At 40.1% G+C, this 24,054-nt stretch overlaps 2 protein-coding genes across 3 annotated transcripts in view; one reads left to right on the top strand and one right to left on the bottom strand.

Annotated features, from left to right (window-relative positions):
* egfem1 (EGF-like and EMI domain containing 1) overlaps positions 1 to 24,054 on the top strand; it is a gene marked incomplete at its 5' end in the record, with an annotated part of 62,007 nt that overhangs the window by 21,068 nt on the left and 16,885 nt on the right. The window contains 18 exons of the mRNA XM_080510322.1: positions 2,728 to 2,850; positions 5,069 to 5,194; positions 5,641 to 5,763; positions 6,936 to 7,058; positions 8,323 to 8,460; positions 8,578 to 8,700; positions 9,091 to 9,213; positions 9,348 to 9,572; positions 9,697 to 9,825; positions 13,344 to 13,472; positions 14,185 to 14,313; positions 17,975 to 18,109; positions 18,413 to 18,547; positions 20,119 to 20,244; positions 21,049 to 21,180; positions 21,436 to 21,564; positions 21,673 to 21,804; positions 22,115 to 22,243. Coding sequence (XP_080366448.1) covers positions 2,728 to 2,850; positions 5,069 to 5,194; positions 5,641 to 5,763; positions 6,936 to 7,058; positions 8,323 to 8,460; positions 8,578 to 8,700; positions 9,091 to 9,213; positions 9,348 to 9,572; positions 9,697 to 9,825; positions 13,344 to 13,472; positions 14,185 to 14,313; positions 17,975 to 18,109; positions 18,413 to 18,547; positions 20,119 to 20,244; positions 21,049 to 21,180; positions 21,436 to 21,564; positions 21,673 to 21,804; positions 22,115 to 22,243 — 2,409 coding nt within the window. The remainder of the gene's footprint in view (positions 1 to 2,727; positions 2,851 to 5,068; positions 5,195 to 5,640; positions 5,764 to 6,935; positions 7,059 to 8,322; positions 8,461 to 8,577; positions 8,701 to 9,090; positions 9,214 to 9,347; positions 9,573 to 9,696; positions 9,826 to 13,343; positions 13,473 to 14,184; positions 14,314 to 17,974; positions 18,110 to 18,412; positions 18,548 to 20,118; positions 20,245 to 21,048; positions 21,181 to 21,435; positions 21,565 to 21,672; positions 21,805 to 22,114; positions 22,244 to 24,054) is intronic.
* Positions 14,344 to 17,230, bottom strand: LOC308135315 (EH domain-containing protein 2-like). Of its 2 annotated transcripts, none has more exons than XM_080503225.1 (6): positions 16,933 to 17,230; positions 16,661 to 16,837; positions 16,326 to 16,423; positions 15,556 to 15,968; positions 15,286 to 15,450; positions 14,344 to 15,187 (listed from the first exon to the last, which is right to left on the bottom strand). In XM_080503225.1, exons 1-6 carry the CDS (start codon positions 17,151 to 17,153, stop codon positions 14,624 to 14,626), a joined length of 1,638 nt encoding a protein of 545 aa, XP_080359351.1. In that variant the 5' UTR covers positions 17,154 to 17,230; the 3' UTR covers positions 14,344 to 14,623. The 2 variants fall into 2 exon arrangements, with proteins under 2 accessions (XP_080359351.1, XP_080359352.1); XM_080503226.1 differs by having other exon boundaries at positions 16,661 to 16,769; positions 16,933 to 17,046.

Below are 24,054 nucleotides of genomic sequence, written 5' to 3'. Positions count from 1 at the left end.
TGGAGTAGGTGCTAACTCAGCAGCTCAGCCAGACGGGGTCACACGACACCATTCAGACCTCAAACCTACTGACCTCCGACACCACAGCCGCCGCACCCGGTGGAAGTACCACACACCAGCTCACCCACTGGTGCAAAGCTGCTTTTGTATGTCCAACTCAAGGGACTTGATGCGAGCAGTCCAAATCATATATTACTCCAAGAAATCTTGGTATGGGTCTAGTGAACTAAAGCCACCTTCCACACTAGTGGCTTGTTTTATTAGGTGAATTTGTGCCCTGCTTACAAGATGGTTCATATGTGTTTCAACTTTCATGCTGATGTCCAAATAAGCGGAACAGAATTTGTTGGAATAGTAGTAAATATTTCTACTTATGTACAACTACAGTCACATTGCTGAAATTGTTTGAAATTCCAAGATACTAATATTAAAATATTCAGGTAGAAGTACAAAGTACTCTTTGTAAAAACTCAAATTCAAATTGATTGCTTTTTAACTGCATTGATGGTAAATTCAGCCTCATGATTGAAATTGACTGTATGAAATATGTACATTGTAAGCACCTTTCCTGAACAAACATTAAAGTCTATCTTAATCTCGCTGCATTTCATCACATTCGGATCTACAGAAGGGATTTTCTTTGAAAAGAATACAATCATCAGCTACACAAATGTAGATCAATGTTTTAAACCTTAAAGGCAGATCGTGGGTGTCGTCAGGAGTGACTTATTAGTAGCAAAGTGGACCAGACATAAAGCTGAGCATCACAGACTTTACTCTTGTCGAGAAATAGACCCAGATTTTGACACTCCTTATGTGACACAAGGTAATTAACATGGCCTGCTTGGAGAGAGCGTTTCCCACAGGTTACCCTGAACTGAACTTTCCTGAACCTCCTGTTCACATCAAATACAAAGAAAGGGGAGCAATTTATTTCAAACCTGTTAAAAAAAAAAAAACACATTTGATGAAATACATATTACATAAACAACAAAAACTGAGAAGAGGAATTAGAAAAATATCATACCTGATGTTTGCATGGTTGAGAAAGAATGGGAAGAAATATAACTTATTGAACCTCATTCCTTCTCCATATCTGCAACACTGCGTATGCATCTACATTGTCGTTAGGAGCAAGAGTCGAAATGTCAGAGATGGAGACAGGGAGAATGTGTGATGTGCTGTCCAGATGTGCAGTAAAATCTGATTGTCCTTGAATGGAGTCCTCAGGTATGTTGTGTTTATGGCTCACTTCTGTTCCTGCCTCAGTGGACTACAAGCCTCAGTCCGACTCATGCTCAGCCAGGCAGACCCTCCACTGAGGAGCAGTGCAGGAAACAGATAGATTGGATGCATGCTACTGCACAAACAGCACAATAAGTCATCCATCATTTGGTTCAAAGACGCTGTGACTGTGTCGGTCTTTACAAGAGCAGTTAGAGCCAGTGTGACTTTACTGCTGAAGCCATGCAGTGTCTCGGTACTCCCGCAGGCAATGACTTCCAAGAAGGAAAAGGTTAATAGAAACTTCCATACAAGAGTGATATAAACCCTTTCAGTTCAGATCAGACGACTTTAACTCTCACATATGGGAAATCACTTTGTGGTGTTGTTTATACATACAACTCATCCACACATATCACATCAGTTAAAAATATTTTAGTATTGACATGTGAATATTTCGGAGAATAGCCAAAGTGTTTAAAAGCTACAACAAAAATACATTAAATGCGATATCATGAGACAGCAGATAGGCTATCTCACGATTTATGATCGTATTTACCTTGGGAATATTATAATGTTTGCCAATGATGAGGAAGGATTTGTAGCCAGAAAAGAAGAGATTTGTTTAATTTGTGGCTTTGTTTTTCTTTTACAACTAGTTGTTTTTTACTAAGGAGACCTTAAGTGCTTCTGAGTTCCAGTAATATTGAAGCACACATGAACCCCACTGTTCGGGCTGCTTTTCTCTTTCACCAGTAATTCATTAAACCAACAGGAAAAGGAGAATTATTAAAGGCATTAAATAAAAGTTTGGGAGAAGAAGAACTGTTTTGAGATCTTTGGTGACATTAAGCTTGTTGTGATTGAAACAGTGTCGGGATTCTTGTAGAAGTCTACAATTTCAGCCTCTTTGCCATGGATTGTGCTTGTGTTATGGTGTTGTATTAATCTTTGGAATCTATTTTTTTGACAAATAAACATCTGATTACTTATTGTCACACCATTTTACAAATTCCTTTAGAGCACCACCACAATACCTACTGTGGATCTTGTAAACAAATATAATTAAACATTTTCCATCCATTGTATGGATTGCTGCAACTTGAGCATTTGATTAAACCACCTCAAAGCTGAGCGGGAGATTTTATAAAAGACATAATAAATGCCTTGTTTCTAAAGTGCTTGCTTTGAGCTTCCTTCATTTGAGCATTATTTTCCCACAGCTGACTAGTTTTTAACATTTATTTGCCTCGACAAAACCTCCAATTGCTAATAAAAATAGAAAGAAAAAGAAGAGAATGTTTATGTGAGCTGATAACTGAAGTATATTCATAATTACTATGTTTATTACGGAAATCTCTATGCACACAGAAGCGTTCTCTAAGCTCTTTGCGATCCATAAAGCGGTTTGTGGCCGAGTGAGGTCTTGTAACCATGTTCGGCTCCATTAATGAGCGGCTTTCCTATATAAAGCGTTGACGGTGTGTCTTGCTGTGCGTTCAGATGTAGACGAATGCGAAGAGCTCAATGGAGGATGCCAGCAGACTTGTGTCAACACGCGGGGCTCCTACCATTGTGAGTGCAGCGAAGGATTTCGCATGCACACTGACGGTCGAACCTGCATTGGTAAGTAGTAAATCAAAGCATTTATTACCCTTGTGGTAACCATTTTTTGCCACTCCACACGCCACACGCCACACACAGCATTTTTCCCACATTAATAATGCTGGGTTTTAGTAAACGTTCCCTTGTTGACGTACAGGAGTAAGACAGATTAAATGAAGTTAAAAATGTCAGGCTCCTGTGGTTTGAGTTAAATACCCCTTAAACGGAGGCCTTGTTGGCCTTGAAGGACCCTCATGAGAAAGTTAACACCTCACCCCTCCTTGAGGCAGAGGGCCAGAAAACAGGCTACCCCAGTATAATAATTAGACACAGAGAGACTGAAGGTAGTCAGAACATCACCTAGTCCATTTACCAGCACTTCTTGAAACAGGCATGACCAAAGTCTGGCCCCCAAGCCAATCCGGGCCAAGGTCAGATTTTATAGGGTCAGTGTTGTGCCAAGTTCTGCCTGACTACAGAGAATCCCACCCGTCTCATGTTAGCGTGTGCAGTGAACAGTACCAGCTTTTAATTCATTTTAAATCTTATATTTATGATTTTAACATTGATCAGTTCAACAAGACATGAAGAAAGGTTGTACAAATGTTTGAGGTAATGCATTTTCGGGTGGTTGTTTCAAAAACCTGCAAAATGTGTAGGTTACTGTTTTATGTAACCGCGGACAGCTTTGAATGGAAGTATATTATTGCTGACGCTATTTTGAGGCAAATGTCTGTTAGAGTTTATCATAGCAAATTTTATTATCTGCCCCAAAATGAACCCATTCAAATGTCCCTACTCCACCAGGACGCAGCACGCCTGAATCTAGAAGTTGTTTCATATGGTTCGTAGCCCACCACAGACAGGTGACCGCTGAGGCTTCCTGAGCAAAACCCAAACCCACAACTGCTCGAGCTGCGTCTGGAAGGGCATCCGACGTAAAACCAGATCAAACCAAAGAAAACCACTGCAGTTTACTGAGGTCTTCTTGAGTTAATCAGTCCAGCATTTTCAACTGTAAGTGATCCACTTGGATGCATTTTTGGCAGACAGTCAGAACTCAGCATAAATACATACCCATTGTCTCAAAATGATATTTGAATGAACACATGCAACATGTATTTGCTGTCTTACTTGTACTGGCAGCACAGTTGTGTAGAATAATACAGTGAGTGGACCAATCAATTGATTACAGCTACAAGATTTTCTGTAACAAAGACAACAAAGTATAATTTCTTGATTGTACTTCAATTTATTAAATGAAGTACATTTTCTTAGGTCTTAAAGAACCTAAGACAAGGGTTGCTTTGATCTTTCCCCCAAAAAAATTCAACATTGTGCATGTCTTTTAGTAACTCAAACTGTTTTTTTGTTTTTTTTTAATTTTCCACAAAATGTTTACATATCCTAAAATCACAAGATGAGAATGTGCTGAGCTCTCCCTGTGTCTTGAGCCTGATGGCCTCCTCACATACAAAGAGATTTCCTGGTTGGATGCTGAGTGATTTGTTTCACACGCTCTTTATCTTGAAAATAACTATCTCGTGTGAGAAAGGAATAGAGAATATTCTAACCTTCCATTAAATCAATAGAAAAGAATAGAATTACCAAGCTTGGTTGAATATTCCACGTCGATTTACAAATCGTGACATAGTTTAAAAGGTGGTGCCCAACGTGGTAAAGCACTTAATCCATTTTTAGCACCATAAAACCTGCAGGTAATGAGAGAATTTTGCTACTTGCTGAAAATCTGCACTCCCCTGTTTCCTCTGGGCCTCTGTATTTTTCGTATTATTCCCAGCTGCAGGTTTGTGTTGAAGGATAGGCATGTAGGCAATGGGATGCCTAATTGTGTCTGCTCAAGTCATCAGTGTTACAAGGCGGCCGTTCGTTCACTTTTACTGCCTGTCTCTGTCATCATGTCTGTGTTTAGGGTACCCTGAAGGCACACGGCTAATATTCATATTTGGCACATCATTATGTTGCATAGGATGGAAAGATCATTAGAAAGTAACCAGGTTTATTCGTTGGATCCGACTTGAATATTCTTTCCACTTTCAGGTTGACCGGAGTGTTTTCCATAATTAAACCACTGCGGATTTTGAGGTGTAAAAGATGTATTGTAATGCCAGCACGTTCAGTTACTACAGTTGTACAAGTGGCTTTCACGAGTAAAAGTTACATTACTGTCAAGTGTTTACGCTCTTTGTTTGCTTATTTTGTCCTTTTCACTTTGAAGCTGTGAACTCTTGCTCAGTGCTAAACGGTGGATGTGAGCACAAGTGCGTGGACACGGGGAACAATCACTATAAATGTGAGTGTCGCAAGAACTACCAGCTGAAGAGGGACGGGAGACACTGTGAATGTGAGTCATTTCACCAGCCAATGTTCTCGTTGTACAGAAATATGTCAGATTGGCATGGAGCAGTGACAGTTTATATCACGACTGTAACTTAAGCTTTCAGAGTTCCTTCAGCGGTGTCAAAAAGAAAAGAACTTGAGGAGCAGATTTGGAAACGTTCACTGTACTGAGCAGGAATTTAGATCAGTCCTCCTCAATGACGAAATGTATTTCTTACTTTTTACTTTTTCAATAATCAGATTTGCAGTATGGGAAACAGTTTATTTATTTTTTTTATGAAAAAGAAGAGACTCCAAATGCAGGAGGCCAATTTAGGTGCGATTCTGCAGCTGTGAATTAAAACTGCTCTGACTCAAAAAAAAAAAAAATCACCTGCTGCACTGCTCTATAATTCATCTCCGTTATTTCGCGTGTGTGTGTTCCCTGTTGGTTGTTTGTGTGTGTGTTAGTGAGGGAATCCTGTGGAGAGAGGAATGGAGGCTGCGCCCAGCTGTGTCTTTCTGAAGAGGGCCGAGTTCAGTGCAGCTGCAGACCCGGGTTCGTACTGGCGAGAGATGGCAAAGACTGTGAGGGTGAGGGACTCTTGACACACACATTCACACATACATAAATACCATAAAATCGCTATATAGTTAACACTAAAAATGTTCACGTGTGAAGTTATTTCTATGTTTTGTTCTTTAATCTCCACAAACTTATGTGCACATATATGTTTTCACTTCAATCATTCATCCATCTTTCAAACTGTTTAATCTAATTCAGAGTTGCTTGAGGCCGAAGTGGAGCTATATAGATGGGAGGGAAGGTTCCTCCTGAACAGGTCGTCAGTCCATCATAAGGAAAACAAAACACAGAAACAGACAAGGGTGCACACTCTCATTCATACCTCTGGACAATTCAGTCACCAGTTATCCTCAAACGCATCTTTTTGGACTGTGGAAGACAACATGAAGTTTCAGGACAAACTGGCACTCATGTTCAAGGATAACTTAGGAACTCCACACAGAAAATCCTGGACTCAAACTGTGGATATTATCTTAGATATTTAGAATCACTATGCCCCCATGCAGCCTTGGAGCAGATATTCACTTTTTTAGTACATTTGTAGTTCACATTAACTAATTAAATGGTGCGTGACATGTATTTCAAGAAATACATACAAAACAACCAGTAAGAAGGATTCCAACACATTAGGGTTTTTTTCCCGGGTATTCGAAAATATTCAGTTATTGGAAAACATTAAAACTGCTGGAAGACTGCTGTTGACAATCCATCACTCTTATAGTTCTTCTATTTCACTGATATCTAACTGATAGAGTGCAAACAGACCTGATTAGTGAGGTGAATCTAATCATTAGGATGTCTATGCTTTTTTGTTTTATTAAAAATCTTTTGTTAATGTCATTTTTTTTTTTTTTTAATTACATATCAACAGGAGAAGATGCACAATTTGTGAATGAACTTTTGTGTCAGAAATCCAGCTCCATACTTCTAACTGCATGTCTTTTCATGTCTACCTTTCTTCGCTATGTCTTGATATAGAAAGTGCATGGGACGTCTTTCTACATCCCTACTTGTTCCAATAACCACTCCAGTTTGTACTGCAAATGAATATTTGATGTCATTTGTTTGCAATTTGGACTTTGTTGATAGTTTTTGTTTGTGCTTTCTTGTGTTTATATACTCTACCCTCGTATGTTTATGAACAAGCACATTACAGTGTAACATTATCTGCTTCCTGCAGACGTTGACGAGTGCAGCTCTGGCCACGCAAAGTGCTCTCACGGCTGCGTCAACACGCTGGGCTCCTTCAGCTGTTCCTGTCATCCGGGTTTTGAACTTGGTGCTGATGGCAAGCAGTGCTACCGTAAGTAAAGACATTTCATCCGTAGCTTCCTCCTAAAGTTCTAGATCCTCCTTCCAACTTCATTTGGTAGAAATCAACTTTTGTCTTCCGTCGGCAAATGAGAAGAAACAAGAAACATAAAAGAAGCTCGAACTTCAACCATTGTGCCCAATAAAATTCTGCATGTTTCAAATACACTTATGGCTAATTTATTTGTTTTCTTTTTATGGTTTTCTTTCATTGTAATGCATGAGAAAATAATTTTAGTCACAATGAATGGCTTTTCCTTTCAACATATTTCATTTTTATATGTGATCACTTCCACATTTGTTCCTTTATTTTTTAAACTAATCCTTATAAATTAATGACATATATGAAACCCATAATTTTTCAGAAAAAGGCACATTTTGGGATGAAACAAAAAATTATAAATCATTTTGGCAGTCCATTTTGCACTTTTTAATAGTTTAAAAAAATTGCATGTATTTGTGTACATATATACAGATTTTAAAATGCTACAAAACTAAAATGAAGTGAGACTTGAAATAGTCTTTAAAAACACCAAACGGTGAATTTAGAAGTGTTTTAATCTGTGCTTCATAAAGAGTTACTGGCATTGAAAGTTTAAAATGATTTGAGCCCACTGTCTTGGCAATGTTTGTGTCCTGATATTATATATATTACATTGGTTTGGCCAGGCCATAATCAAAGCAGCTTATAACTACCGCAATCAGCTCAATGGATAATCATATTTTGGAATCAGCTACCATATTTAATTCATAGATTTTTGTGGAGGAAATCCACACGACCTCAATATAAGCAATACAAATCCCAACTGGCTGCTGCTGGTGGGATTCATGAAAATTGGCCCTCAGCGCTAATCTAGCAGCTTAGACTGGAACTTAATCACCACAGCCTGATTTCTTCAACCATCAACCAGACTGTACAGAATGACTTTATGCAGCCTCCACATACAAATCAACACAAGTTGCATTACTCTTCAGAGAATTGTGTTTGCGAAACGAATCCAGGATTGCACGAGTGCCGGCTTGATTTAAGTGTCACATCGTGTCATTGATTGTACTCACAGGGTTAGGACAGATTATTTTGTAAAACAGCATTGTTTAAAGTTTAGAGAAATGTACCTTACTTGTCTATTTTTGCATTCAAACATAGAGTTTACACTAAATAAATGGAAAGTAGCTAAAGCAATCCCAATCCATCAATTATGAATCACAATTTGCACAACAGCTTAGTGTCGTGGTTCTGGACTTTGCATCTCCAGGCATTGAGATGGAGATCGTGAACAGCTGTGAGAAGAACAATGGGGGTTGCTCTCATCATTGTGAACACACCACGAACGGCCCTCTCTGCTCCTGCAACCAGGGCTACCACCTCGAACTGGACAAGAAGACCTGTGTGGGTAAGAACCAAGAACAATAGCTCTTTATTTTTTTAAAGAATTTACTCAAAATCTCTGGCTTTTGTCTGCCTGACATCCAATTAAGACCATCTCTGCAACACTTTGTGCCTTCCTCAGATAGCAATGAGTGTGTCAGTGGGGAGTCCTGCTGCAGCCACTTCTGCAGAAACTACCCAGGCGGCTACGAATGCAGCTGCAGAGCTGGCTACAGGCTGCACCCGGATGGCTGCGGCTGTGATGGTGAGAGTGCAGGATTGCTTGCAGACGACCTAATCTGCTGCGTTTTAGTGTTTCCTCTGTTGTGGTACAGCTCCACTGCACGCCAATTCCCGCCTCACACTCACCGATACACGACTGCATTCTTGGGAATTGATCCTTTTTAGGTCAAAAGCCCCGCTTCCACAACATAGCAGAAAATACAAAACAGACTCATTTTGCCCACAAAAGCAGCGCTCCATTACTTTCAGTGGAGCTTCCAAACGAAGTGAACACAAACTCTGTCCCATTGAAGGTACACATCATGATAATGTGCAACAGGTATTCCATGCGTGACTACCCACAATTTATGTAAGTTGTTCTGTCATTGACTTTTCAGTGAATGTGTGTTTTGTTTACATTGTTTTCCTTTAGACATTGACGAGTGCCTGGCAGAGACCTCAAGTTGTGAACATTACTGTGTCAACACCCTGGGAACATATGAGTGTTTCTGTCGACTGGGCTTCCGCTTGGATCAAGACCAGCGCTCTTGTATTTGTAAGTAACACCTCCATTGTAGTTACTCACAGAGTATTTCTTACATATCTACAACCAAAACAAGGCATATAGCAGCTGTGGCACATCCTGTCTGCGATTAAATTATGACTTTAACCTTGTTGTTGGTCCTTCAGCTCTGTATGAAGAACTGGAAGAGGAAGAGGAGGAGGAAGAAGAGGAGGAGCAGCTGGAGGTTGACAGATTACCAGACCTGCTGTACCGCAAGGCCCCACAGCTGCTGCAGTACACCGCTGCCTTGCACTCCCGTTATGGCGGCGATAACGATGATGGTCTTCATGGTGGTGACAGTGAAAGAGAAATAGAGATCAGGGGAGAACTTAGACTGGACAGCCACATAGGTACTGTTAAAAACCTGAATGATCACGCCAATGTGCATGCCGCCTCAAATCAATATCAATTCATTATAGAAAAAAAGTCCAACCTCATTCTCTGTTAAAAACAAAAAACAAAAACATTTTTCAGTGTGCCTCGATGGCTCGTTTGGGGAGGACTGCAGTGTGAGTTGTAAAGACTGTGCACATGGAGAATGTGGTGAAAGCAAAGACAGATGTGACTGTTCACCTGGCTGGACTGGGACCATCTGCAATGAAAGTAAGAAAAGTTACTCTAAACTCCACAATCATGTCTGCTTTGTTTGCTACCTGAACTTCTTTCAATGTTACAGCATTCAAATTTGTGTTCAATCTTGACTTCACACATTTCAAATAATGGAGAGAAACGTTTCTTTTTGTGACAGTGATTACAGAAATATTACCAGCGCATCAGTTCTTGTAGCTGCCTCATCTTGGAGCCATTAATTGATGGATTAACAAGTAATTCCAGTGGCTCCCAATCTGGAATCATCCAATTATCACTGGAGGGATCAGGCTTTGATTCTGACTGAGTTTGGCATAATTAGAGCTGCACATCATTAAAAAAAAACAGTTAAAGATACTATACAATCTCGAGCAAGCTTGTGAAAGGAACCACATGCATTCTTAGAGTATTGGGCTTCTGGCAATGCAGGTTTGAAAACACTGGTTCAGATTTAGACTCTAAACTCTTAAAAAGTAACATAATTTATTATTGATTTTAAGATTCATCAAAATTGAAGAAATAAATCATTTTTATCTTGACTCAGTTTCAGTTGGACCTAAGTTGTAACTATTAGTCGTCGAATTAAATATGTGCCTGTGCTCCTCCCTTGCTACATGGTCGTTGGGTATTTATCACGTCTGCATAAGAATATCTCATGATTTAACAATATGCACTGTTTCAACAGCCTTGTTCCGACTTGTTACCTTTGATTTATTAAAATGCATCAGTGTTTGCATGTCTCTATGAATTTAACATAGTTTGCCTCTTATCCCTGGCGGGGATCCCTGGCGTGGAATAACATTACTTAATTGGAGAAAACAACATTGGAGCATCCAGTTTATCACAAATTAGAAAGTAGTATAGAGGCCTCCAGTAAAGCGATGGTCACAACACACCTTACTTGCAAGAGCGCGCTGTCTCCGTGCAAAAACGTGGGCAAAATTGGGGGATCTGTATGAGGCGAGTCCCGCTTCCATATGGATTTGGAGCATGCAATTTTTGTGCATTAGAAACTTTTGCTGCGTTTAGCTCCGTATTCACCCCTGTACGGGTGACGCGCATGCCTTGTGTACACCAATGCGCGCACAACGCACTATTTCCGTGAGTCTTTTACATTTTAAACTTTATCATGTTGTTAAGTCAATTATTTGTAACATTTCAATGGCCTAGGATGAATGGTAAACATGAACAGCTGTATTTCTGAGAACAAATAAACCATAAAGTTAAAACGCAGCTTCAAAGATGATGGCTTTGGGTGATGCGTTCAGGTGCTCGTTAAACTGCTGGAAACCCGACTTCCCGGGTTTGCAGGGCTCAGAGCGACGTTACATGCTCTTTCAGAATTATTGATTTGAAGGTTTGGATTTCAAACTATCCATGTAAAGATGTAAAAACATGATTTAAATATGACTGATACAGTCATTAGTGAGGTGGAACGTGTATGCCCAGTTTTGGGGTGGGGTGGGAGTCCTGTGCGCAAAGAAGACCATTCTTCGTGAGAAACAAATGGATGTGTGGACGCATATGTTGGAGTTCGTGTGCAATAAGTTAAAATCATTTTAGTGAATGTCTGAAGGGTTATAGCTGTTGGCTGTGGTTTCATCTGTTTATACAAAAAGGGTACATATGGTAATAGAGGCAACAGTATTGATACGTGTGTGTATGTGTTTCAATAATAATTGTGCAATAAACAAGCATATAAAAGACTTATTTATTTAAAAAAAAGGGGGAATGGGAGACCATAACAAAGAACATGTGAGTATTTTCCCTTCAGACATCCTCTTCTTAGTTTACTTGAGTTACTCACAGCAATATGGTGTAGTTTAGCAGAGGGACGACACAGCTCCCTGGGTGCATCGATCGAGAGCCATGTATCAAAAGCTGTCTGCTCTTCTGAGTGGGAGGCTGGCTTGTTTATGAGCTCCAGAACACAAGAGGGCCGGGGGAATCAATCTGTCTGCTACTGGACTGCCGCCAGGGGCTCACAGCGAGAGCAACGCCCGAGGCCAAGGATGTCCACTACCGGGTTCCAAAGCAAGACCCCATTGTTCTCATCCAGCTCGGTGATTAATGGCTGTCTTTGGTCTGAAGCTGAGTCGGGATGGTTATTTGGTAGGAGAGCCACGTGGGATCAGTCTATTGGAAGCAATCTGTCACTTTCACAAAACATGGTCCAGAGGTAGTGGTGTTTAGATGTATATCCTCAAGGCGGTGGGTCTGGACAGCATTTTCAGGTGCAGTAGATAAAATGGGAAACTGTTATACACATCAACATGGTGGTCTAAAAGGAAACCAGAGACTGGTCAAAAAAGGGACTTTAGAAATTATGCTTCTTTCTCAACTTTGTTGTATCTGACTTTCTAAATTTCAATTCAGAGTTATTAATTTATTGTCAATTCATCAACATGTATCACTTAAGGCATACAGATAATTTAAATTGTCGTTTCTCATCAGACCCGAGGTGCAAATGCAACTATTCAGAGCAGTAATTCATTGAGTTCATAGAGTGAAAGTCCCAAATGCATCATTCTGGCTGAACATTATTGGAGGACTGTGCAGAAGGAGGACAACATATCAGCTGCTTTAAAATTCATGTTTACAAATCTGTTTAATTAAAGTAATAGTTGGGTCAGGCCACCTTAGACCACTTTCTTAGTTATGCTGCTGTTGGTTTAGACTGTTGTGTGTGGGGAAATCTTAATTAATGCACTGTTTTGTTTTTTCTTCACTTTTTTTAATACACTCTTTCATATCACATGCCATGAGCTGTGTCTTCCTCCTGTGTTTATTTAATTTCAAAGCTTCCTTGAAACAAATGTTCAGAATCATACGAAAGATGCAAAATATTAACAGTTCAGATTATTAAATGTATTATCAGTATGAAATAAGCTTTCTTACACCATGTATGTCGCATCAAAATACTGCAGTGAACCTTCGGACACAACCCCAGTGTCAAGTTTATAATTTTAAATCTTTAAAAAAGATAACCCGATGCTCCTATCCCAGTTGTAGCCTTGGATATGATTGTGAAACATTAATAAGATTATATTCTCCGTCGTCCATATGCTTCATTAGCTGTGATTTTATTCACAACGTATGTTCAATGACTATTGTGACATTTATGAGATGCTATAATGGTACCAATGCTTCAGATTTATTTTTTTTGAAGCGGTTTATCTTCCTGCGGAGTCACATAAACCTGCAGTGCAGAAAGGAAGTTTGACACGGAATTTAAGCAGACATTAAGTTGATGAATTGTATCACTTAAACCGATCTTAAACAGCCAGCTGGTTCATGTCAGCAATTGCTAACAAGGCCATTGAGATTAGGAAAGTCTGGCGAAGACACCACTGGGAATGGAAGGGTGGAAGCTGAAAGTGTTTACTGACTCCTTACCACTTTCGAGCAATACCTCAGCTTTGGACAGATTTGGTTTTCTTTTTCTCATAAATGGCAACAGTTCGATCTGTTGGATTATGCTGTGCATAATACAATGTGAATATCGTTTCCCCCACCCCTCTCACCTCCCTCAGCTTGTCCAAAGGGCAGACATGGACAGGACTGTAACGGTCTCTGCCGCTGTCAGAATGGAGGCTCCTGTGACCCTGTGACTGGAAAGTGTTTGTGCCCTCTAGGTGTGAAAGGCCTATTCTGCGAGGATGGTTTGTACAAACACATACACACACACAATGTGCTCACACATGTGAATAACACCACAAGGATCTATATTGCTTGTGAGCATTTATCACGAGGCCAAAACAGAGGTTTGATTGATGTCTTTTCATTGGGCCTATATCTTGCCATAAAGTTGGTCTCCTAAACCAGCGTTTCCCAAACTTTTCCATCCTCCAGAGAATCACAGAGAGCCTTAGCCTTTACCAGCAGGGTCACCCTGGATATTTCCAGAATAGGTTTGACTGGTGGTGAAGTATTCTCACCTAACAGTGAAAAGATCCTTGGGTTGAGTTTGGACTACAGTCCAAAAATATGCATTTGAGTTTAATTGGTGAATCTGAATCGCATGTTAGTGTCTGTGATTGTGATCGATCTGTGTTTGCCGTGTGTTGGACTGGTGACTTGCCCAGGGAGAGCCCTGGATTCAATTATTTTTAGTTGGGCCTGACTTCAATCCCCTGCGGGCCGAAGTTAGATAAAGCAATTTAACAGTTGGATAGATCTTACACTGACTGAATAAATGTGATCGAGTTCTTGTATGCACCTCAATTTATGGATATATAATTTAAAATCATCTCTGTTGGAATACTGATACCTCTATAACATACCAAGCAATCCCTAGGCTAAAATGTTCAAGCATGTAAACAACGTAGGCCATTTTAAATGCAGAGATTTTTACCCTTTAATGCTGTCTTACAGGTTGTCCCAGGGGTTACTTTGGACGGAATTGCAGGAGAAAGTGCAGCTGTCCCAATAATGGACCCTGCCATCATCTGTATGGGGCCTGTCTTTGCTCTCCAGGATTATATGGTCGTTTTTGTCACTTAGGTGAGTTGAAACATAGATACAGATTTCGTAACATCTTTAATGCTGACATGGCATTAAACGTAAGCACCTCATCATATTCACAACTTTAATATGACTATGAATGAAACGTATTGCACAACTGCCGCTTTATCAACTAAATAGGAAATATGTATCACTGATTGTATTATGTTTTTTTCTTCTCCTTTACAAATGTCTGTTTAAAATATAGGGTCAAATGTTTGGCAATCAGAGTTAGATTATAAAGATTGTACAGAATTCACATGCAGGAGTTTATATAGCCTTTGTTCTCCGATTCCTTCACATATAAAGCTCACACTGATACATCATTGGCTGAACTTAGTCGTTTTGAAGGCGGCAGCAGGTGACAGGGCAGTTCTCTGGGCAAGTAGAAGCCTTCCAGTTTTCCCTCAATAAGGTGGACTGCCAAAGCAAACTCCTCATTGTCCAGCATGCCGTCTCCATCGACATCAGACAGCCTCCAGATGTGAGCAAGCACAGAGTTGGGCAGGAGCGTAGTCGTCATCCACTCTCTGACTTTGGTGCCACTCAGTTTGCCATCATTGGGACTGAGGTTATAGAAAATCTCATCATATTTCGGTTTGTATTTTTCCACCGCCCACTCATCGAACTCGGATTCATGGCTCTCGTTGTCTTTCGGGAGTTCCTTGAACGGGTCCCTTTTGTAATGCTCGCGCCTGAATGTTCCCAAAAATTCCGCATCCAACACAGAGGGGAGTGACCTCTTCTTCATTTCCTGTTGTTGGAGCAAGGGGACCAGGTTGGCTATGTCAGTTGTGAGGAGTTTATCCAAGGAAGCCATGTGACTTGGTTTCAGTGTCTTGAACTTTGAGAAATCTTGACCCAAAAGCTTCTCCTAGAAATGTAAACAATCCCATGTGAGTCTTGCATAACACATTGTAATGAATACTTTCCAGAAAAAAGTTGCAATCCAACAACAACATGTTTGATTACCTGCATCTTGGTGCAGTCGGGGAAGTCGCCTGCTGGGACTCGCTGCTGTTGCTGGATCTTGGTGAAAATGACAGGAAGCTGGTAGATCAGATTGTGCTTCTTGCTCTCTTTACAAAAAATAGTTGGCATCTCCTGCTTTAGATAGCTGATGATGTATGCATGAGCCTAGAACAGATAAAGAAAAAAAAAAACCACATCTTTGATTTAAAATCACATCGACGGCTTAGTTTGTGAGTGCATACTTAAAATGAGGATTGAATTTTGTGTTACCCTCACTAAGCGCGCCCTCTTCACAAGGTCATTCAGCTTGCGTACTGCAGCATTGCGTGGCAGGTTTCTAATATCAGCCAGAAGGTCTTCCTCCTCCAGCTCTATCAGTTGGTAGTGGTCGCACTTCTGTCGCGGCTCTGACCAGAAGGACCCGATGTAGACCCGCAGAATTTCAGGGGTGCGAAACACTTTTCCCAGGGACCACATGAGGGCGCCGTACACTCTCATGAGCTGCTGAGAATCCACCCTGTCAGCTTTGTTGAGAACCACTCGCAGCTTGTCCTCATAGCCAAACAGAGCCCCAAAGGCCCGGGTGAGCTCATCAGAGAACTCCAGCTTATGTGCATCAAACAGCAGGATGATTCGATCCACACGCTCGGCGAACCAGCGCAGCACTGCTGGGAAGTCATAGCCTAGGGACAGTAAACAAAAGCACAGGGTTTTCATTAACACTGTATGTAACGGGGCAAACATCATTGCCTCAAGACATTGAAAAACATACATCACATCGCAGTCACTGGTTGCAAGCCATTACAGTTACACCCATAGAAAAATGTGACCATAAAACAGCCCAGTTACTGACGACTCCTCCCAAAATATCCATCATATTACTTTCATCTGCTGTGCTTCTGGTTGACTTACAGTCATCAGATATACTCTTCTACAATAGGATTGAATGCAAGCAGCTTGTAAGTGGACAAATTAAATTAAAATATTTATACATTCCTTTCGTTATTAAACCAGGAATTAAAAGAGACAATCAATCTCACCTCGGCTCAGCTTTCTTTTAGCAGCAGTCAAGATGCCCGGTGTGTCTATTATGCTGATACTTTCAAGGACTTGATTTGGCATCTGAACACATTGAAACCTGCAAAAAAAGCATCAGAGTGAATTCAGATGTGTAGAACTGACTTGTCTTGAGTACTGACAAAGCATTGTATTATTTAGAGTGGTCAACAAACAATAGATGCATGACACAGAAATGAAATTCTCTAAATATTTGTGACTAAAGAAAACACAACAAACGATGACTTTCCGTTTCCTTTCGTGACATTTAGTAAACTCTCGCCATCTTTCTTAATTTTTACCAGATGATTTCCATTACCTGTTCAGAAACGAATTTCCAAAAGGGTCAAGGTTACGAAATGGCTTCTTTGGGTCCACTGTAAGAGCATTTCCAGGGATGATTCCTTCACTTTCTCCATGCATGACGGCTGTAAAACAGTCAGTGGTTGGCTCTGGCCCAACTCTGCTACCAAGGAAATCTTGCTCGATGAGATACCTGAAGATGTTGTGAAAACCTGCTGTCATCTTCTCTTGTCTGATACATGCATGCACTCAGACTTTCCATCTCTGTTAAGTCTTCTCATCTCTTACCTGATGAAAGTCGTTTTTCCTGTCGAATACTGACCCATCACCAGCACCATTGGTTTGTTGTCAAAGTCGGCATCCTCATAGCTGGGCGAGTGGAAGTGATGAAAGGAATAGTGTTTCTCTATTGGCAGCAGCCTCTTGTAATAAAGATTCTTCAGCTCGTCTGTCACTATGTTGACGTCCCCCACTGTTTTTGGTGTGCTCCAAAACCTCCGGATCGACATGGTGATCAGGCTTTTCTGTCAGTTTCTCGATGCGGAAGCTCCTCTTTCTTGTCTGAGACCAAACTGGATGATGAAAACCGTGCACAAGGAATATTATCAAAATCTCACAGCTGTCTGCTTCATCCTGCAGTGGACCGTAGAGAGGGTGGAGAGGGTGTAACCAGAGCCTGCAGCTGCACCTAACATGAAGCCAGTGCTGAGAGGGACAGGGTGGAGTGCAGTTCAGCTTTTTGTTATTGAGTGGGGACAGTCTTGGCAAGATTCATCCATTGTGATTGTTCTAAAAAAATCAAGTGGGTATGTGGAAATGCTGATGTTTTGGACGTCATAAGTAACACAAGATTTATTCATTAAATGCTTCCATATAAGCCAAAAAACTCAGAGAAAGTACCTCAGATGATTTCAGCAAAGCCAACTTTTCTGATCATTCTTTAGAGTTACAATTCTGTTGAACTGTAATTGTATGAATAGTTTGCATGGAAATCCATAAATCAAGTGAAACTAAACGCAGTGATCACTGACTGCATCAGGATATATGATAACATTTCTGTTGGATGTGATTGTTTGGGCCATATATTACATAACATGTAATTTGAGAGAAGAGCCATTCTCCTTCTTAAGGGTTTTTCATCATTAACTAAGACCACCCAAACTGTAAGAAATCCAAACTGTTGAGGGGATCTCTTCCTCCTACTGTATATAACTTTCACTCGTGTATGTTTTTTGTACACTACCATACAAACATGAGAAGTTTTTCTGTCTTATATCTCCCCAGCTCAGGCCTTTTGTCTGTTTTCATATGAATCTTTTCCACCCCTCAGCTTGTCCCAGGTGGACACACGGTGCAGGCTGCTCCAAGGAATGTGGCTGTGTTCAAGAACATTCCACTGGCTGTGACCCCAAAACAGGGATCTGTTTCTGTAAGGCTGCATACCATGGGACTCAGTGTGAGAAAGGTATAGGCACATAACACACAACATAGCACAAACTGACATGCACTCCTCAGCTCGATTAAGAAAGACATTGTATTGTATCAAAAGATTCAAATGCCTTCAAGATCCAAGTTCATTGTCTGTGGTAGTAGTATCATCACTTTCCTTGAAATGGTGCTTTATCATTACGTATTGTGTACTTAAGAGGTTGTGGCTGTGATTTCTTTATCAAAACAGAACTAACAAACTTCCTATTGCTTATTTATACATGATGACTTCTGTTAATCTTTGCTTGTTTTGTGTACTCATCTGCTTGTCTCAATGCAGAATGTGATCCAGACTTCTTTGGTGCCGGCTGTGAGCAGCCCTGTGACTGTCCAGGTGGAGGGTTATGTGACCCCAGGACTGGAGAATGCAGATATAGTTGTCCAGCAGGCCGGCATGGAGACAACTGTCAGCTGGGTGAGACAAAGTTATGCTTCAATGACTGAAATAATTTTTTTTCTTACATGTTAAGAAATATTTAAAATGCACATCAAGTCCAATTTTTGCTCGTGTATGACTTTCAAATCTCCTTTTTGTCCAGGATGTAACCAAATGAGGAAGTTATTTCCAGTTAAAAACTTTTCTTAAATATTTAATGTAATGATGACAGATCCCAGAATGAGCTACTGGCTAGGGGAATTCTACAGATTCTGAGTTTTTAAATTGTTTATGGATTCAAAGAGCACAAAAGAAACATACATCCATCCATCCATCCATCCATCCATCCATCCATCCATTCACAGTCACACACCCTCACTTTCACACCTACAATTTGAATTCACTAATTAGCTTCACATGCAAATTGTTGGCCCGGTGAGAGGAAATTAAAGTATCCAGAGCAAAAGCCACACATGCATGGGGATAATGTGCAAACTCATAAACCTGCATGCAATTCTATCACCTTGGGTGAGCGCGCCACCATGTGGCCACACAATGAAAACTTGTAAAATGAAATTCCTTTGGGAGTCTGACGTCAACCAAAATGCATACTGAGAGTGAGACTATATTGACTGCATGTGTTCATAGAGATTAGATCCCCAAAGCCCTTGGCAAATCTAAAACTGGGCGTATGTCTTTAGAATCACTGAATATATGTGGTTCTTGGCACAGCTCAAGCCCACAGTGCACTCATGTGGTCAGAAATGAACCATGAGATAATTCTGTATTGTGGATACAGAATACTGTATGTGTGGGTGCAAACGTGTGAAGTGTGTGCGCTGGCTCACTGACAGGCATCAGCATGTGTGACTGTTGTTTGCATACTTCAGACTTGCGTAAAGGCGAAACCCTTTCTAATATACCGTGTCAGAATTATCAATCAATTCAAATCGTTATGAATTAGTTTCTTACTTTTGTCATAGTCTTTGTCTGTGTACCGCAAGAACTATAAATCTTACTTTGTACTTTGCTTTTCATTTGGTGCTAAGATTGATGGATTGAGTGGGTGGAATAAATAAGGTTTCCTCATGAAAGTTCCTGGTCAGTGCAGGTGTTCTTGCTATTGTTAAGTGCACAAATAAGAAGGTGGGTGTTCCTCCGCAGCAGGGCGTCCGCTGTCTGTTTGCTCTGCCGGTTGATTGAAAGGTCAGTCCTCTGAGCTGTGCTCTTAAACGATACTTTGATCAAAATATGACGACTTTTTGTCTGTGTGGAGTGGTTTAAGATAATAAAGCAGAGTGACAGTATGTCAACACAATTGCACAGGCCAGGTTTAGGCTTGCTGAGTTTCTCACAGGGACATAAAAAAAACAACAGTCATTGAATTTTATGTGTTATGAGTTTTAAATTGCAGGTCAGGTCATGACAGGGGCGTTACACTTCAGTCACGGCTGCAGCAGCTATTTGTAGAGACTGAATCAATACACAAATAATGATTTGGCATTTTCATTTGTGAAACTCATTTTTTTGAATCATTTTTTTCAGTGTTGTGTTATGCCAAGAACGTGACTGTTGTGTGTTTGAGTAATATTTGTGTTTTGTATTGCCAGCCTGCCTAGATGGAAGGTTTGGACTAAACTGTGAGCAGACCTGTGACTGCAGAGGAGCTTCCTGCAATTCTTTAAATGGACAGTGCATCTGTCCCACTGGGAAAACAGGACACTCCTGCCAGGAAGGTATTTTTAATTTTATTTTCTTTGTTCTTTAATCGCAGTTAACCAACAAGTGGCTTTCCCAAGAACTATTAAATGTATCCGAGATTGCCTTGTCAAGAGCAGGCAGTTGTTGCCTTTAAAAATATCTTTGTTCAAAACATATTTCTTTGAAAAACTTTAAATCATATAAACATCTCATGATGGCAATTAGTTTTGTAAACAACTGCAGATAATAAAACAAAAACAAAACACAACTTATTGGCTACAGCGTTGGGTTTCAAAGTGTGGCATTGAGCCTTCCCAAGAGCTTCTTTTAAGTTACAGAGAAATTAGTGCAGGATAAACATGTTGTTTTATTAAACCTGAACTTATTGGACATGTCAGAGAGTATAATAGCATTAATAAAATAAGATCTTGTGGAAAACATTACACAGAACAATTGCATGCTATATATAAAGAGATACCAGATATTCCAAAGGAATAGCTTCTAAACAACTTGAAAAAAGTTTTTTGGTGGTCCATTGTATTGGTTTCATACCGATTGTAGTAGAAAATGTCACACAAGATCACTGATCACACAAGCTTGCAGTTTACACTGAACAGCCGTGGTGTTATCTGTGCCTCTGTGCCAAAACCAATTATAAACTTAACACTTGCTTTGTCGCTCATTTGTCCAGTTAAAGATTTTACCACTTTCAAAGGCTTATTTAATACATTTCTCCTTCAAATTATTCATGCTTAAGCGGCTTTAGGGCTTTATAGAGAAATAACAGGCATAAGTGGCTGACTGCACAGCTAATCTGTAAGATACTCGCTGCTTCCCAGACTGCCCTGATGGATTGTGGGGGTTAAAGTGCCAGTCTTTGTGCCCCGACTGTGAGAACAGGGGCTCCTGCAACAAGCAGAGCGGTGGATGCGACTGTAAGCCAGGCTTCATGGGAAACTTCTGTCAGGATGGTGAGTTTGTGTAAAATGTGTACGATTCAGGTAAAAGTCTAACTTGTGATCAGTTTGAAAGAAATATAAATATTTATTTTTCAATATTATTATTGTCATAATAAGACAAATGTTTAATGTACAAAAGATCTTATATGTAACAGAACATCTCATATGTAAAAAAAAAAAAGTAAATTACGTTGTTATGTAAATTAGGTTGAAGAAAAGCAGAGATTTATACTGGCTTCTGATGAATGACCTGTTGTTGTGCATTAGAGTGTCCTGCAGACTATCATGGACCAGGGTGTTCAACACGCTGTTCTTGCCCCCCTGATGTCACTTGCAACCCACAAACTGGACTCTGCATCTGCCCTCCTGGCAGAAGAGGCCCTGACTGTACAACATGTAAGTGTCAGTTGTTGGTTAAATATGACAACCAAAAGACAGAAAAAGTCCAAACACATCACATCACATCAGAATATTGAAAGCAACAATGATTGTGACCCTTTCCAGCGTGTGATCCTGGTTTCTGGGGCCAGGGCTGCGTCAGTCAGTGCCAGTGCCAGGACAGCGCTCTGGGCTGTGACCCGGTCACTGGTCAATGTGTGTGTGAGGCTGGATACACCGGAGATCACTGTGAAAAGAGTACGTTTATGCTTCATGTGGCTTCAGCAGTACATTAGTACATGCTGCCACCATCTGGTAGCTGGGAGTGTTGCATTTGAGAGATCGAGTGACATGTTTGTTTTGTTACTAATTATGTTTGACAATTTTTTTTTCTATTTCAAAATAAACATACTTAAGAAACCATTGTGAACTATTAAAAAAGCGATATTATTTAATGCACCAAGACTTCTTTTAGTTGACTAGCTGCATTTTCTGTTACCTGTACCTGTAAAGTCAAGTATAAGGGATCAGATATTAATGCTGATGTGTTTTTTTTTTTTTGTCATAGAGTGTATGAATGGCAACTACGGTCTGGGCTGTACCCACAAGTGCCAATGTCAGAATGGAGCTCAGTGCGACCCCATGAGTGGAGCCTGCACCTGCTCTCCTGGATATGCCGGCACTTTCTGCGAAAAGAGTAAGTGATCGATTAGATTTGACCAGTTTGGCTATAGAACCTTGACTTTAAGTATATTGAAATAGCATTCATGTACTTTGTACTTGGATTTCAGCGCATATGATTTATTCAAGGTGGCAACACTGTTGTGCAGTTAAAATCCTGTCTGGAGCGTTTATTTATAGTTTTTTTTTATTTATTTCTCTCTCTTGGATTTTCTTGGGATCGTCTTGCCTCTTCTCACAATCCATCAACATGCGTGTCGCCCCAGTGTTGACAGTCTGTCTAAGATGTATTTTGCCTAATATCAGCTGTGGTACAATGCTTCCCAAATGTCTGCTTTGAAAAAAAGAAACACATGTAGAAATTTGATGAAACAGGTACATGTGACGTCAGTTTTCCCGAATGATGTCTATTATGCCAAGATGATCTTTTGCGAGTTCTGAATTTCACTCATTTATGCTTCTTTCTGACATATAAAGTGGGGAAAAAAGTTAAATCCAAACAGGACAATGAATATGTTCTGTCCACATTATTTCCTGATCCTTATGCACCAATGGTTTCCTGTTCCTGTAGTAGACTGGACGATATCACTTCCATTTTGCTAATATATAAATATACATGGTTTGACTGCTTTTTAAATGACACGAGAAAAGATTGATTAAGCATTATTCAACTAAAAGAATTTGAAATGAAAGTTGTCATAGAAAGACAGAAATAAATGACCAGTAATTATTTTGATAATTGGAGAAATAACTACATTTTCAAGCACACATATTAAACAACTACTCCGTTGTAAGTTCTCCTTTGCCTGATTATACATTTATTTTTATCTATAATAACATTTATTATACCAGATGATAGGGATTGTATATTTAGAAAATAACAGAATGCACCCTGTAAAGCCTCAGTATTAATGAATTAAATAATTAGATTACCATAATTAAATTACCATTGGCTCAGCTTTAATGTCACAAGTGTCAATAGTATTTATAGTATAGTTTAAGTGGGGTTTTTTTTGAATTTTTTGTTAAACTCCTATTTGCTGGTGATCTCAATTTGCTCGTTTGCTTCTTTTAATGTTGTTGTCACTCTTCCACACTAGATGGCAGTGTAGGATGTTTTACTGATCCATGAACGTCTTTCATTGCTTAATCCTCACACAGTTTCATTTAATATCCCCATAATGTCATGAGTGAAACCATTTTAAAACCGCGCACATCTCAAGCAGTAATTTGTTTTAATCACTCTGGGTTAGCTGGACTGTATGTTACACATTTGAGAGTATTTCCTCTGTCTGTAAAACCTTCTCACAATTTCTATTTCATTGTTACGATATTTATCCTGAACTGTAAGACTCATCAGCTGTCCTTTACCATATGATATATTTGTTCTTGATTATAGAATCTTATGACTCGGAGTGGCCTTGTGTTATTACAAAGTGTAAGATTTACTGTGAGTGTACAAGCAGTCCCAGATATTCATACCACCTCCCCTAACACACGGGACACTGTAAATCATGGCCATGTCACTCTAGAACAGAACTTCACATCCCTAGTCATAACAGTCTAATGGCCTCAGATGCAGTCGTCACTCTGATTGGACGTCGCTGTGGAAATGGGGCTATCGGTCTGACCAGATTTTATTTTCTGAAGGCCTGTTACCCTCAAACAGAGGTGTCCAGTTTCTCAATCTTCTGCTGGGCCTCTTCCTTCAGGAGGAGTCAGGAAGAGGTCTGCTCTGCGAGAAGGTTTAATTCTCTGGAGTTCATCTGTTTCACACAATCAAAATCGAAAGAAATAACTTGAAGTGACAGTGCTTGATTCTACAGG

The sequence above is a fragment of the Blennius ocellaris genome (assembly GCF_963422515.1).
Source record: "Blennius ocellaris genome assembly, chromosome: 2".
NCBI classification, from domain to species: Eukaryota; Metazoa; Chordata; class Actinopteri; order Blenniiformes; family Blenniidae; genus Blennius; species Blennius ocellaris.
Note: the sequence above shows the minus strand (reverse complement) of the source record. Positions and strands in the feature narration are given on the sequence as shown.